Source organism: Genypterus blacodes, unplaced genomic scaffold (genome assembly GCF_046128005.1).
Source record: "Genypterus blacodes isolate CSIRO-AG114 ecotype Tasmania unplaced genomic scaffold, CSIRO-AGI_Gbla_v1 ptg000058l_1, whole genome shotgun sequence".
NCBI classification, from domain to species: Eukaryota; Metazoa; Chordata; class Actinopteri; order Ophidiiformes; family Ophidiidae; genus Genypterus; species Genypterus blacodes.
The window spans coordinates 4,176,706-4,189,868 of record NW_027466870.1 but is presented as its reverse complement, the minus strand read 5'-3'; the positions used below and the strand labels follow the sequence as shown (position 1 = coordinate 4,189,868).

The window sequence follows — 13,163 nt, the reverse complement described above, 5'->3', positions numbered from 1 at the left end:
TCACTGCCGCCCCAGTTTGATTGATCAGGGCTCAGATTCTACACAGCAGTTACTGTAGTTGCTAATTAAGGTTCAACCGCTGAAATGCGTGGAGTTTATTCGATGGTGCAGTGCTGACTCAGCGATAATGTGCAGGCGACGCATCACAACTCCAGCAGTCAACTATGCTGCAAAAAAATGGGAGTTTTTAAAAGTCAGAGTAAAGTTGGCTTTATATAATTTCACATTGTCATCATGATTTATTACAGAAATGATTGCTTAAAGTTCAGCCATTACTTTCCTCTCTATTGCTTTTAGTTTTCTCAAAGACACATTTGTTATAGAGCGCATCAGGGGGCCGTGTGTTTGCTTGTCCATCTTCCTCTAATAATCCTACAAAGCACACATGCAATAACTTGGATCCAAGCTGTTTCCCAAAAAAACAACAACATAAAAATCAACAAAATGCTCTGGAGTGTCGTCGTCTTTCGTCTCGTTTTCTTGAAGCAATTAGTGTGTGTTTGGAAGTGCGGCAGCAGGACGGTTAGGAAAGCCTCTTAACCTTTTCCATGAACTAAATACAGAAGCAGCGATGCAGCTTTTAACCAATAGTGACATTTTACCGCTCCGAAATGTTGATAGACAGAAAAGCTCACTGTCACGCTGTGCATATCTTCATTGAAACTTCTGTCTGATATGTTTTTGTTTGTGCCGCGCTATGATTCACTTTCTGACACAACTCCCTGAGTTAAAAATAGTTCCCAGTGTTTTAGGGAGCAATTGGTCATTTGTGACAGCCGGTGTACCTGCAGCACAATAGGTTAGAGAGAAACATTGAACTGGATCGGTCTTAATATAGCCGACGCTGAACATGGAGAACACACGGTGATAAGCCCCAGGAGTGATTATGCAGGAAACCAGAGAAGTGTTGACACCTTCATAACGCCGGTGTTGGAGATTGATGTACACAAGTACAAGTGCTCAAAGTATTTGGATAGCAACCCACTGTTTGATGTCTCAGCGCTGTAATTACTTTCATTGTGAAATGTCACAATGGCTACGAGGTTAAATTGCACACTGTCAGCTTTAAACTGAAGGGGTTTTCAGAAAAATGCTTAAAACAGCGAGGCCCTCTCTATATGGGCACGGCAAACTAGCTACTGGAGGCTCACAGGCAAGGGACAAAAGGATAGAGAAATAAGGGGAAATAAAAGGTGCAAAGAAGAGAGAGAGAGAGAGAAAGAGAGAAGGAGAGAAAGAAAGAGGGAGATAGAGGGATAGAAAGAAAGAGAGAGAGAGACAGAGAGAAAGAGAGAGAGAGAGAGGAGAGAAAGAAAGAAAGAGGGAGAGGGAGAGAGAGGGAAAGGGAGAGACAGAGAGAAAGAGAGGGAGATAGAGGGAGAGAAAGAAAGAGAGAGAGAGAAAGAGACAGAGAGAAAGAGCGAGAGAGAGAGAGAGAGAGAGAGAGAGAGAGAGAGAGAGAGTCACCTTAGAGGAGGATGTAGTTAAACTGCACCATGATGCTGTCGCTGCACGGACGTCTGTCACCACAACAAATCAGACCTCTGGCTGCTCTCTGTCTGCCTGCCATCCGGTCCGTCTGTCTGTCTTATCTGGCCGTCTATCCATCTTTCTGTCTGTAATTTCACTGTCTTTGGTTTTTTTACAATGTGATCCAGACAGCAAAATTAGCAGGAAGTGTGTGAAGTGACAGGCGGCCGTCGCCTCCTGAGAGCCGCACGCCGCCGCTCATCACACAGATAAGACTCCTCTCATGGCTTAGACTCTTACAAGAACACCTGACCTCAAACGGGAAGAACGGAACGGTTTGCTTTGACACTGTTCAGAGGAAATGATGAGCGATTATGTACCTCAGGCATAAGCTACACTGATAATGTCTCAGCCTCGTCCACATCTAGAGTCTGCTGGATATCTGTCTGTCATTACCGCTTCTATAAAACGTAGATTATCGCCGCTATGACCATGATGACGCCATTCTTTTAAATCATACCGCCCGTTAAATGCTGCATTTGTCTAATTCTCATCTCCTAATTGTTTCCTCACTTCCAGCAGATGCTCATTAGTTGCAACAGATGAGGCTGTGAACATGGTACAATGTGCGGCTGAGGTCAATATCTGATGTTTTTGGTTCCATTGTACATCTGTCCTCAACGCAGAAACTAAATATGATTATTAGAGAATAACCAATATGTTCTTCTTTAAAGTGAGCCCTCTCTTTCCCAAGCTAATTAAAAGTAGATTTTTACAAGCAATAAAACACACCAATCCTCAATTCAACACACTCAAGGTTTCACATTTGAACGGTGTGTAAAGTAAACAAGTAACGCTCTTTTTAATAGACATTGGTGTATAAATGATATTAATGAGTGAGTTTGCTGACTTTATTCTGTAATTGGACGACTGTTACGTGTTATTTAAGCAGGTCACACAGTATGAGAGTGTGTATTGTTTTCATTTTGACTCTTAGGGTTGGGCTGGGTTTCTTAATCGCGAGGTCTTGATTTTCTCATATCCATTTGCTGCCATGGTGACCACTATTCAGCAGAAGTGACAAAGGTTTCCATCAACAGGATGAATATTAATCCCACCTTTGAGACCACAAACAGAGACGCCAGAGTTCCAGAGTAACACTGGCTGGCTGATTATTTGCAGTATGTTGTGCAGTGGTTGCCATGGCGCTAAACCCTTCATTCATAGAGCAAGTTTACACGAAACAATAAATCTGATCCTAAAGATCCTATCAGATCCTGGATAATCTCGCCATGACGCTGATCCTATTCTACCCTTTAGTTTACCGTACAGATGCCAGATGACAGGAACATGCAAATACACACATTCATCCATATTCATACACACATATGCACACATGAAGTGAATACACACGAGAGGCAAGCGTGCTATGTCGCTGCATGGGAAACAATCAATTATCCCACCCACATGATGAGACACACACACACACACACACACACACACACACACACACACACGCACGCACACACACTTCCTTACCTGTTTGTGCATCTCGATGTTGAGCCCGTACGACATCTCATAGTACTGCAGAGACAAACACAAAGGACACAGCTTGGTTAAGATGTCAACCGTAACATGTCAGTTTTACCATACGTGATGACACATCGCCCCGGTGAACATCTGTTGCGTAGCGTAGCTGCATATGCATCTGTGTGAGTCAGAGAGGAAAGGGAGAGCGAGGGGAAAGTGTTTATAAATAATGAAGTATTGACTGAATTTCACAGCATGAGCTACATGTGATCACTGTCTGTGTGTCTGTGTGTGTGTGTGTGTGTGTGTGTGTGTGTGTGTGTGTGTGTGTGTGTGGGAAGAACCATTACTATTAGGGCTGTGTGTGTGTCCATGCGTGCCTGCCAAATGAGCATGACTCACCGTGTGTTGTGCGCCTTTGTGTTAGTGTGGATGCATGTGTGTGTGTGTATATATATATATATAGAGAGAGAGAAGCCATCTGAAACTATCATTACGTGGATGCGTGCTGAACATCGTGTGCACTGAACAACGACATCCATACGCAAACAATTAGCAACAACTATTTGACTTTCCGGGCCAAAGGAGGGAGCGGTGAGAGGAGGAAGGTGTGGACACGGACACAGCCGGGACATAAACATCATAGCACCTATAGATCTGTATGTTCCTGCTAAGTTCACGCTGAGAGTGGACGTGGGTGTGTGTATGTGTGTGTGTGTGCCTTGTAAATGTGTTCATTTCTGCACGTGTGTGTGCTCGCTAAATGTATTCCTGTGCGTGTGTGTGTGTTTGTGTGTGTGTCTCAGTAATATGCTGTAATAGTGTTGGTGGCGAGCGGCGTGCAGACAGCGAGGATCTGTCACGGTGACAGAGGAAGCTTCTGCTGCCGGATGAGCAACACTGACTGATGAGAGCGACGCACTACTCTCTCTTTCTCTCTCCCCCATCTTCATTCTCTCACTCATTTTGACTCAATCGCTCTTTCCTCTCTCTCCCTCTCTCTCCATTTATTTCTTTCTTTCTTTCAGTCCCTCCCTCTCACTCCCATCGTTATCATTCAGGCTGTCACTGCATCTTTTCCCAATCCACTTATTCCCTTCATTCTTTTTCTATATTCTTTCACTTTCTTTCTATCTTTCTCTCTCTCTATTGATATATTTCTATCTATCCATCCAACCACCCGTATTCCTATCTATCTATGCTCTGTGCCCTTCATCTGTCATCGCTCTATTCTCCTCTCTCCTTTGCCACCTCGTTCCTACAGAGCACCGTCTCTCACTCACTCCTGTCAACACCTCTCTCTCTTTCTTCCCAATTACTCTTTCTTCCTGTTCTTTTGCTCTCCATCCTCCTATGCCTCTCTCTCTCTCTTTCTCTCTCTCTCTCTCTCTGTCTCTCTCTCTCTCGCTCATTTAGTTCATCCTTTCTGTGATGGGTTCACACAAAATGTTCCTTCATGCATGTGAACATACTGTACACACTCATTTCTTGGAGTCTCTTTCACATGTAAAAACTCCACACACACTTCACACAACTCTCTCTCTTTCTTTCTCGTTCACACACCCATATTCACACGCACGCATGACCACACACACTCAACCACGCATACTTGAGCAACCTCTTTGTGCGTTTGCATGTCTGCCTCTCCTGCAGCCCTCTCAACATAAAAGACATGTGACATCTCTCTTTGTTCAACCTTTCTCTCCCTCTCTCTCTCTCCATTTCTCTCATCAGCCTCTCTCGGCACCCCTCCATCATTGCACCTCTCCTCAGCCCTCCCCATCATTTTTTCTACGCCATCCTTGCCTCTCTCCTTTTATTAATTCTCCCTCCATCTTTCCCATCAGCCTCTTCCCCTCTCCTCTCCATTTCTCTTTTTTCCCTCTCTCTTCCAGCCCAACATCCTCTTTTCATTTAGCATCTCCCTCTTTTTTTCTCCCTCCACTACACCAACAGCTGAGTGCTTCAGCAGAGCCCGGTATGTTAATACAACCTTGCGAGTAACAACATAGCTCATTTTAGCAGCCGGCCTCAACAAGAGCTCTTCACTCTGGACTGAAGCGAGAGGCTGAATAGAGCCGGCACCGTGTGAGGGAACGGAATGTCATAAAGGTATGATGGGAACGCCGCTGTGCTGAGGCATAGGGAGAGAAAGAAGCAGGTTTGAGTTGGAGGAACTTTGGTGCTGCCCCTGTCAAGCTGCACTGTGACTGAATGTGGAAGGGACCCGGCCGTGTTTGTCTTTGTTCTTCGGTCTGTGTGTTAGCAAGACATTTAAAGATATTACGGATTTCAATCGAACTTCACGGAGAGAAAATCCAAGGCCACGCCCATTTGTCACTGTTGTCACCTCCTCACTGTTGTCATTAACTGTATTTGGCTGCCAAAGTTAAGTGGGCGTGAATTAATTAATAAATCATGAATTAATCAGTCTGCTGCATCCAGAGCCGGTGGACGTGTACTCACAAAAAAAATGAAACATGGATGGACCCGATGGAGGCGCCATAACAGCAGTTCCATTTTGTTAATAACTATGGAAGCAGACACGGTGGAATCATCAATCAAAATATTGGCTTGTCAGTGCGGGAGGGGTTAATCATGGCCCTAATCAATAACCTGTTCAATTCACTGAGAGATGGTGTCAAACGGTGATGGAAGCTGAAGTGTTTTTGTGCTTTAAGGCAGTGGGAAGGATTGAGAATAGACTCTTATGTGAGAATAAGAACGTAGGTATCTGTATTATACGTCTGTGTGTATGAATAATAAGATCTGGAGGGCTATAACTTCCCAGGAGAAAGGTCAGAGTAAAGGTCAGCAGGAGAACAGAAGCACCTGGAGCTGTTCAGCCTCTCTTTACCGCGCTGGGATGCACTTTTGCCCGAGCTTACGCATGAATCCTTCAGTCTTAACAGAAACAGCGTTGCTCAGATCTCCGAATTCTAAACACCAGAAGACGTGAAAAGCAAAAGAGGCGGTTGGCTGAGCTCGCTAACACGCCACATGTGAGACGCGTCCACTACAACGCCGCTCTGTCGCAGTCACACGCTCCTCCGTCTAGAAACGAGCCGTTAAAGCATGTGACATTTGACTTCCGTACCAATCATGGCTTCCTTTGAAGAGGCAGCAAGGAGAGGTCCCAGTGTGTGTGTGTGTGTGTGTGTGTGTGTGTGTGTGTGTGTGTGTGTGTGTGTGTGTGTGTGTGTGTGTGTGTGTGTGTGTGTGTGTAGGCCAGACAGCAGTGAAGTGACTATTGTAGTATTTCTTCATTCTGCACAGCAACTCCAGCGACAATGCACAGTGGGAGAACAGTCTGGACTTTTGTCTGGTAGCTACTCTGCTCTGAGGTCTTAGACTGTGTTTGGGCAGCGGTCGGGTAGTTACAGGTGTTTCTAAGGCACTGGGCTACCGTGACTACACACTCCTAATGCTCCCAATTATTTGTATGTGTTGCGACGGAGGCAGAAATGCGAGCGCAGCATCTACATGGACAGACTTAATAGGATTTCCTCTGTTATCCCAGCGTATGTGATGAGTTGTGGAGTGGCAGTTTTGAGGAAGAGTCGGCCGCTCGGGGGAAACGCATGACGAGGTGTTTTACTCCAGCTGTGATGTGACACAACAAAACACTTTCAAATCACATCATTTAGGTCTGTAACTCTGAGTGTGTAGTAGCTTTAAGTTTATGCAAATTTCAACAACATGACGTTTGAAGGAAAAAAGGTTTACGGCTTTAATCTGAGTATAATCAAAGTTTTAACGAACATGTAAACAAACTGAGCTCTACTTAAGTAATGACGGGAAGGATTTGAGTTTTGGAAGGATGGCGTCAGATGGATCTGGGTTCTAAAATACAACTAACATCCTGATATCTTCACTTCCTTCTTCTCGCCTCCCCTGCTTTCTTAATTTCTTCCTTCCCTTCCACCCTTCCTTCCTTCCTTTCCTTATTCAATTCATCTGTCCCAAGCGGCCGTACCAGGAGGACGCCTGTCACCAAACAAACTACTTTATTTAATTTATTTATCCACTGGCTGTATTGCAGTGCAGTAATCAGAACTGTTCAACTGCTTGATATTGCAGCGGCACACTTGTGATGCAGCACATGTTTGCGTCTGTTTTAGTCTATTTCTTAAAAGCTTCATCCTCTCTTAGCTGCTTGCACTCCCCTCCCCTCCCGCCCCACAGACACCCCCCACCCCCTATGTTCAATTACCCCCCCCCCCCTTCCTGCCGCTCTGCCTTCAATAAATCTAGTGGCACTGTGTTCTCATTCAAAACGCTGTAAGATCCCCTGTCTATGTGGAGTGTATGTGTGCATAGCAGATTGCACATTGCATGGGGTGGATGCATGTGTGTGTGCGTGTTACAACAACCAAAACACACACGCGCTGACACGAAAGGGGCACTGAACAAACCGGCTGATGTTGCTCACTAACTCCTTACCAAGAACACCCAGTGTTGCCCACCCAGAAGGTAGTGTGTGTGCATGTGTGTGTGTGTGTGTCTACCTAACCCAGGGATCGGCAACCTTTTTAACTGAAAGAGCCCTCACCCACTTTCACCAATTTATTAGGTGGGGGGAAAAAGTTCCGGCAAAAGTTGTACCAATCAACTCAACATGGCCGGAAGAAGAAGAAACTGGAGAAACTTTTATTTTTTTGGGCCAGACAGGAAGTGAGATCAAGAGTCCAAACCAACTCACCTATATTTCTGGGGGCGCTTCACAATTTGCTCTGCCATCACCCGGTCTAACGGGGGGATTATGATCACAGTATAATTATTTATTACTTGTTAATAGTGTTAAAGTTAAACAATGTCAGCTCAGAACTTCAACCCAGAGGCTTTAAACTGTGCAGGTGAGCCCAGATCTTACAGTCACAGGTACCAGGATCGATTCAGGATGGATGCAAACAAACACATGATGACAAACAACCAAAGCATTCATTCAAACTAAACTTAAAAAGTACTTCCCCCACATCTTCACACTGATGTGACTGAGGAGTGTGAGCTCAGTTGAACTTGTAGCTGCACAGAGGAAACCCAGAGTCTGTCTCCAGCCACAGAGAAGGAGCCCTCTCTAATGTTGCAGGTGCTTATTAAAGATAATGACTGAAGTTCATCTCCAGTTAATTTGACAGTCAAGGGATTTTGTTATTGTAACACAGAGAAATCAGCCATTAGTGTGTCCTGTTATTACCTCAGTCAGTGTATTCATCTACAGGTGGTACTTTGGCTCTTTAATGCTGGGGCATTAAAGATGATATTATAGACACAAGATTACATGTTTACTTACCTGGGTTTGCTCTGTGGCTGATTTCTTTTACATAACGTTCACGTGTGTTACATACATTGCTCCACATATTAAAATAAGTCTTGTTGTTTTGTTTCCTGCTTTACTTTAATGAGGTTACAGTGCGGTGCTCGTTTATCTGATGGAGCTTTAACGTTCCTCTCTCTCTTTTGAACACACACACACCATATCTAAAGTCTATCTTGTGCTAATCACACACACGCGCGCACACACGCACACGCACGCACACACACACACACAGAGTGTCATCAGGGATAGAAAGACAAAAAGCATTCCTGTATTTCTCCCTCCCTCCCTCCCTCCCTCTCTTTCCACTCTTCTGGGAATGTTCACCCCCCCTCCCCCCCGCTGTAGTGTTGAGAGAGTGTCAGACGCCTGTGCCAGACTCTCTCTCTCTCTCTCTCTCTCTCTTTCTCTCTCCCGCTCTTCCTCTCTTTTTCTCCTTCCATCTCTTCCATGCATTCTGTGAAGGATGCTGGCAGACTTTGAAATGAGCTTTAGGAAGTGGGTCTAATCCAAGGTGATTTATCTAAATGGGACATCCGTGTGTGTGTGTGTGTGTTTGTGTGTGTGTGTGTGTGTGTGTGCGTGCCTGTTCCATTGGTGAACCGCCCGTGTGTTTACTCTTGCGTGCATTTGTGTGTGCACGCGTGGGTGTGTATGTGTGTAGAACCTTAACAAAAGCATTGTTCATCAGTGTCTCTCGGGGCAGCTTGTCTCTTTCATCTGCCCGCCCACACACACACACATTGACACACTCACTCTCACTCTCACACACACACACACACACACACACACATACCACCAATGTTAAAACATTTATTAGCAGGCTGCGCTAGCTCACATCAGAGGTGAGGTTAGCAGGCTCTGACTTCTCCATTGTGTCCTGTCAGTGGGTGACGACTAAATCAGTCACGGCAGACATTCAGCCTCGCCGCAGCTCCTCTTGCAGCCTGTTTCATCAGAGGGAAAAGGCTCAAACCACAACCGCACAGCTACGACCTTGAGTCCGCCGGGGGGGCGGGGGGGTTTGGAGCTGTAAACATACATGTGCGGCGAGGGAGACCTGCCCGGTCTTTGCGAGTCCTCCCGGCCTGTTTGTCTCTGGGGCTCCAAACTGTTCAGACGGGTTTAAGACTCTTAAAAAAGACACAATCCTTCCCTGCATCCGGCCACCGCTTAAATCCTCCAAACTCCTCCTGAGAAACGCTCGCCTCCTGCCCCTCATCCTTTTTTTTTTTTTTGCTCTATCTTGCATCACTCATCGCTCCCTCTTCCTTTCTTCTGCTCGTTCTCTTCATCTCTCATTTCCTGCACATCGGCCTTCCTCTCCATCTCTCTCTCACACACACACTCACATTTCTCTCCTTTTCTCCCTCCCCCTCTTTTTCTTTCCCTGCTTTTCCTCTCTCGTTTCAGTTTCATCTCTCCTTCCTCCTCTCCCGGCTCTCTCTTTTATCTCTCTCTCTCTCTCTCTCTCCCATCTTTCTCGCACAGTCAGTCACTGTAATGTTGTTGAAGAGAACACTGTGTGTCAGCGTGAATCAGACAGATGAGCTGGGAGTGTAGTAAGAGGCTGAGAGCACCACATTAATCCACACACACACACTCACACACACACACAGTCTATGCCTGAGGGGCTGTACTGAACTGATGACACACACAGACATATACTATACACACACACACACACACGCACAAAAGAAACGCATGATCACAATGTTCCAACAAATGACTGCACGGAGGGCATGAGACTGTTTACTCTGACCACAACACACGGATACAAGCACACAATAACACACACACACACACTAAACACCACCATCAGCGTTTGTCCATTCATTACAGCTTGATTATTGTTATTACGGATTTGCGATGGCGCTTAATTCCCATTTCAGATCACCGCCGCCACGAAACATTCTAATGAGTTTATTATGTATTCAGTATCAGTACGTTTAAAACATAGATTTTACTCCAATTAATCAAATCATCCCAACACCCACACCCACACACACACACACACACACACACCCTATTCTGTGTTTTGTCTCACCATTATTTTTAACGGTTACATCGGCTGATATTTCTTGCCTGGTGTTCTTAAAGACAAAACCCTGCAGAGCCTCACACACTCACACACACACAGCATCACAGCGAGGGAGCAGCCACCTAATCTGATTCCTGACTATGAGCTGTCACCCTCCAGTAGACATGTCTTTCTTTATATATTTAAGGGGCTTCGCGGTCCATTCCCCTTTGACTGCTTCTGAGAGTCTGCAGGAATGAGACGAAGGCTGCAGGACACACGAGGAGACTTAGAGAGGAGGAGGACACCAGGACAGCAGAGGAGACACAACATAGATTTATAATATAATTGTGGAGACCTCATTTGTATGCCGGTTCAATTCCGGTCCTGTGCTGGGGACAGTTTGATCTCATTTCCTTCCATATTCCAGCTTGTGCGTCCTTTGCTTTAACCTCAGACCGGCACAGTCTGAGTCTGAGTCTGAGTCTGAGTCTTTGCCCTGTTGTGGTGCACGTGCCTTAATGTGCCCATCACGTCTGCGCCCCCTGATTAGCTGTGGCCACAATGCAGCTTCATTTAAAAATACACAGTGGAATTCCAACAGAGCAGTGAAATCTGAGAGCCATGAATTATAAATACAGCTGCCCACTGAACGCCCCGCGTGTGGGACTCCGTGTTTTGTGAGTTCGTATCACTCACGCACACACACACACTTCCAGAGCAGCCAATCTAAACGGAAACATACAGAGGACGGAGCCGCCAAAAGCTCCGGCGGCTTTGCTCCGGCTTCCCTGCATCTCCACATCACAGACGGAGGCACTTTGAGGGGTTAATGGCGTCTTCCTTCCAAGCGTGAAAAACATTTCCAACGGCAACCGCGGAATTAGAAAAAGGAGCGAGAAAAACTACTAGTTCCTAACTTTGAAACATACACCTCTGATTAAACCGGACCGCTGTGTTAACACTCGGGCTGCTGGAGTAAAAGTACAATCCTGTAGGGAACGTTGCTCCTTTAACAGCTAACACTCTGTGCCAAAGTCCTTGTTTACAATGTTTAATGTATCGGCTCAGTGCAAACGGATAAACATTCAAAGTAACACATTTATGAGCTCGGTGTGACTTTTTTCTTCGGTGGATGAAAGCTGGACGCCTGGACTCTCGTTCCACTCCACTCCAACCAAACACACTTCAGGAGGATCCCACGTGACGACTCCTCACCCGCGTAAAAACATAATGATATTTTTATGTGCTTCCCCCCCCTCCTCCTCTGTAATGTGGAAACCTACTCAAACACCCTACGTGTGTTGTTGTTGGGCGGCTTGCTTGTGCTGAGCAGCCATTTTCAGGACGGTTGCTTAGGAGGGAAGAGATCCAAGCTACCAGCAGATCCTTTATTTGTGACGTAAACAAGAACAAGGCGGCGGTAAACATGAGCTCTTATGATCACCGCAAGAAGATCAGAGAGACGCCGCCACCTAAACAACCTAACCAACGAAATCAACCAGCCAATCCAAAGATGAAGACGCCCGAAACACCTAAACAACATTTCAACCATCGCTACCAGGAAAAGTCCCTTAACCGCCGAGTCTTCTTCTTCTTCTCCTTCCTCGCAACTAGTTCACGTGATTCCCCATGACCCGGTGTCGGGGTAACCGCGCCGCGACTGCTCCGGCAGCCTTTGCCTCATATTTAAAGAGCTTAGAGGTGATGAATAGTAAAGGAGCAGTGCGGCGTGATGAGCAGAGCCCAGCCTGTGGAAACAGGCCTCAGTGTGGATGACAGCCCTGAGCAGCTAAATATAGCCTTCTGGGTTATCTCCTCTGTGGGCGCAGCCGGCCCGGTGTTGCTTCACATTATTTACGTGTCTGTGCGTGCATCCTCTCTCTCCCTCTCTCTCCCTCTCTCTCTCTCCCTCCATCATTCTATCATTCATTTCACACACACAGACCCCTATAAACAAACATCCCTATCTCTCCATCTACTCTCTCTCTTCTCTTCACCGCCATTCCTCCTCTCTGCAGTGCCCCCCCTCCCCCCCTCGCTGCATCCCTCCCTCATTCATTTCTTCTTCTTCTTCTTCTTTCTTCCCGCCTGCATCTCTCCCCCCTGCTTATACAGAGCTCTCTCCCTCTCCTCTTTTATTCTCTTTATCTCTCCCTCCCTTTATATCTCTCCTTGCCTCCCTCAGCACTCCCCTGTTTTCTTCAGACACTTCAAGCCTTTTTTTCCTCTCTCTTCTCTCTCTCTTTCCCTTTGAGCTTCTCTTTCACCACCACCCCCTCCTCCTCTCTCCCTTTCTCTCTCTCTCATTTCTGAGCCGTGTCTATGAAGTAGCAAAGCGCCGCTCTAGCCCTCCACTCCGCCACACTGAGCCCCAGTTAAAGTAACATGGCCTGCAGCTGTGACAGGCGGCCATGCTAACCTATATGCATATGTCATCCACATCTGCACATTCCCAACCTTCTGCTCTGCTGCCCACTCGCCGCCACGGGGACACGTACAGCTGAAGAGATTGTTTTGGCCTCTCTATTCTTTACCAGTGGTGCAGTGGTCACAAAGGCCCTGACATTTAATATGCACAGAGTTCCATCAAATGTCGGCCATTGCCTCACCTCCCCCCTCCCCCCTCCCCCCTGCCCGGGAAATCACTGAGAGCGGTGTGTGAGAGCCAACGCCGCACTTCCTGCAGGGTGAGGTTTAGAGGCAAACGTCGGTCGGGGCCGTTTGTTCCGCACGGTAAAGCTGTGAAACCACAACTAAAACAGGGAGTGTCTGAGAGGAGAGTGGGTGGGTGGGTGGCTATTAGAAGTCTGCGGCTTTGACAGG

At 46.5% G+C, this 13,163-nt stretch overlaps 1 protein-coding gene across 2 annotated transcripts in view; it reads right to left on the bottom strand.

Annotated features, from left to right (window-relative positions):
- Positions 1–13,163, bottom strand: part of tle2b (TLE family member 2, transcriptional corepressor b) — a 58,349-nt gene that overhangs the window by 32,537 nt on the left and 12,649 nt on the right. For both annotated transcript variants that reach the window (XM_076153380.1, XM_076153381.1), the window contains exon 4: positions 3,010–3,054. In XM_076153380.1, the coding sequence (XP_076009495.1) occupies positions 3,010–3,054 (45 nt within the window). The remainder of the gene's footprint in view (positions 1–3,009; positions 3,055–13,163) is intronic.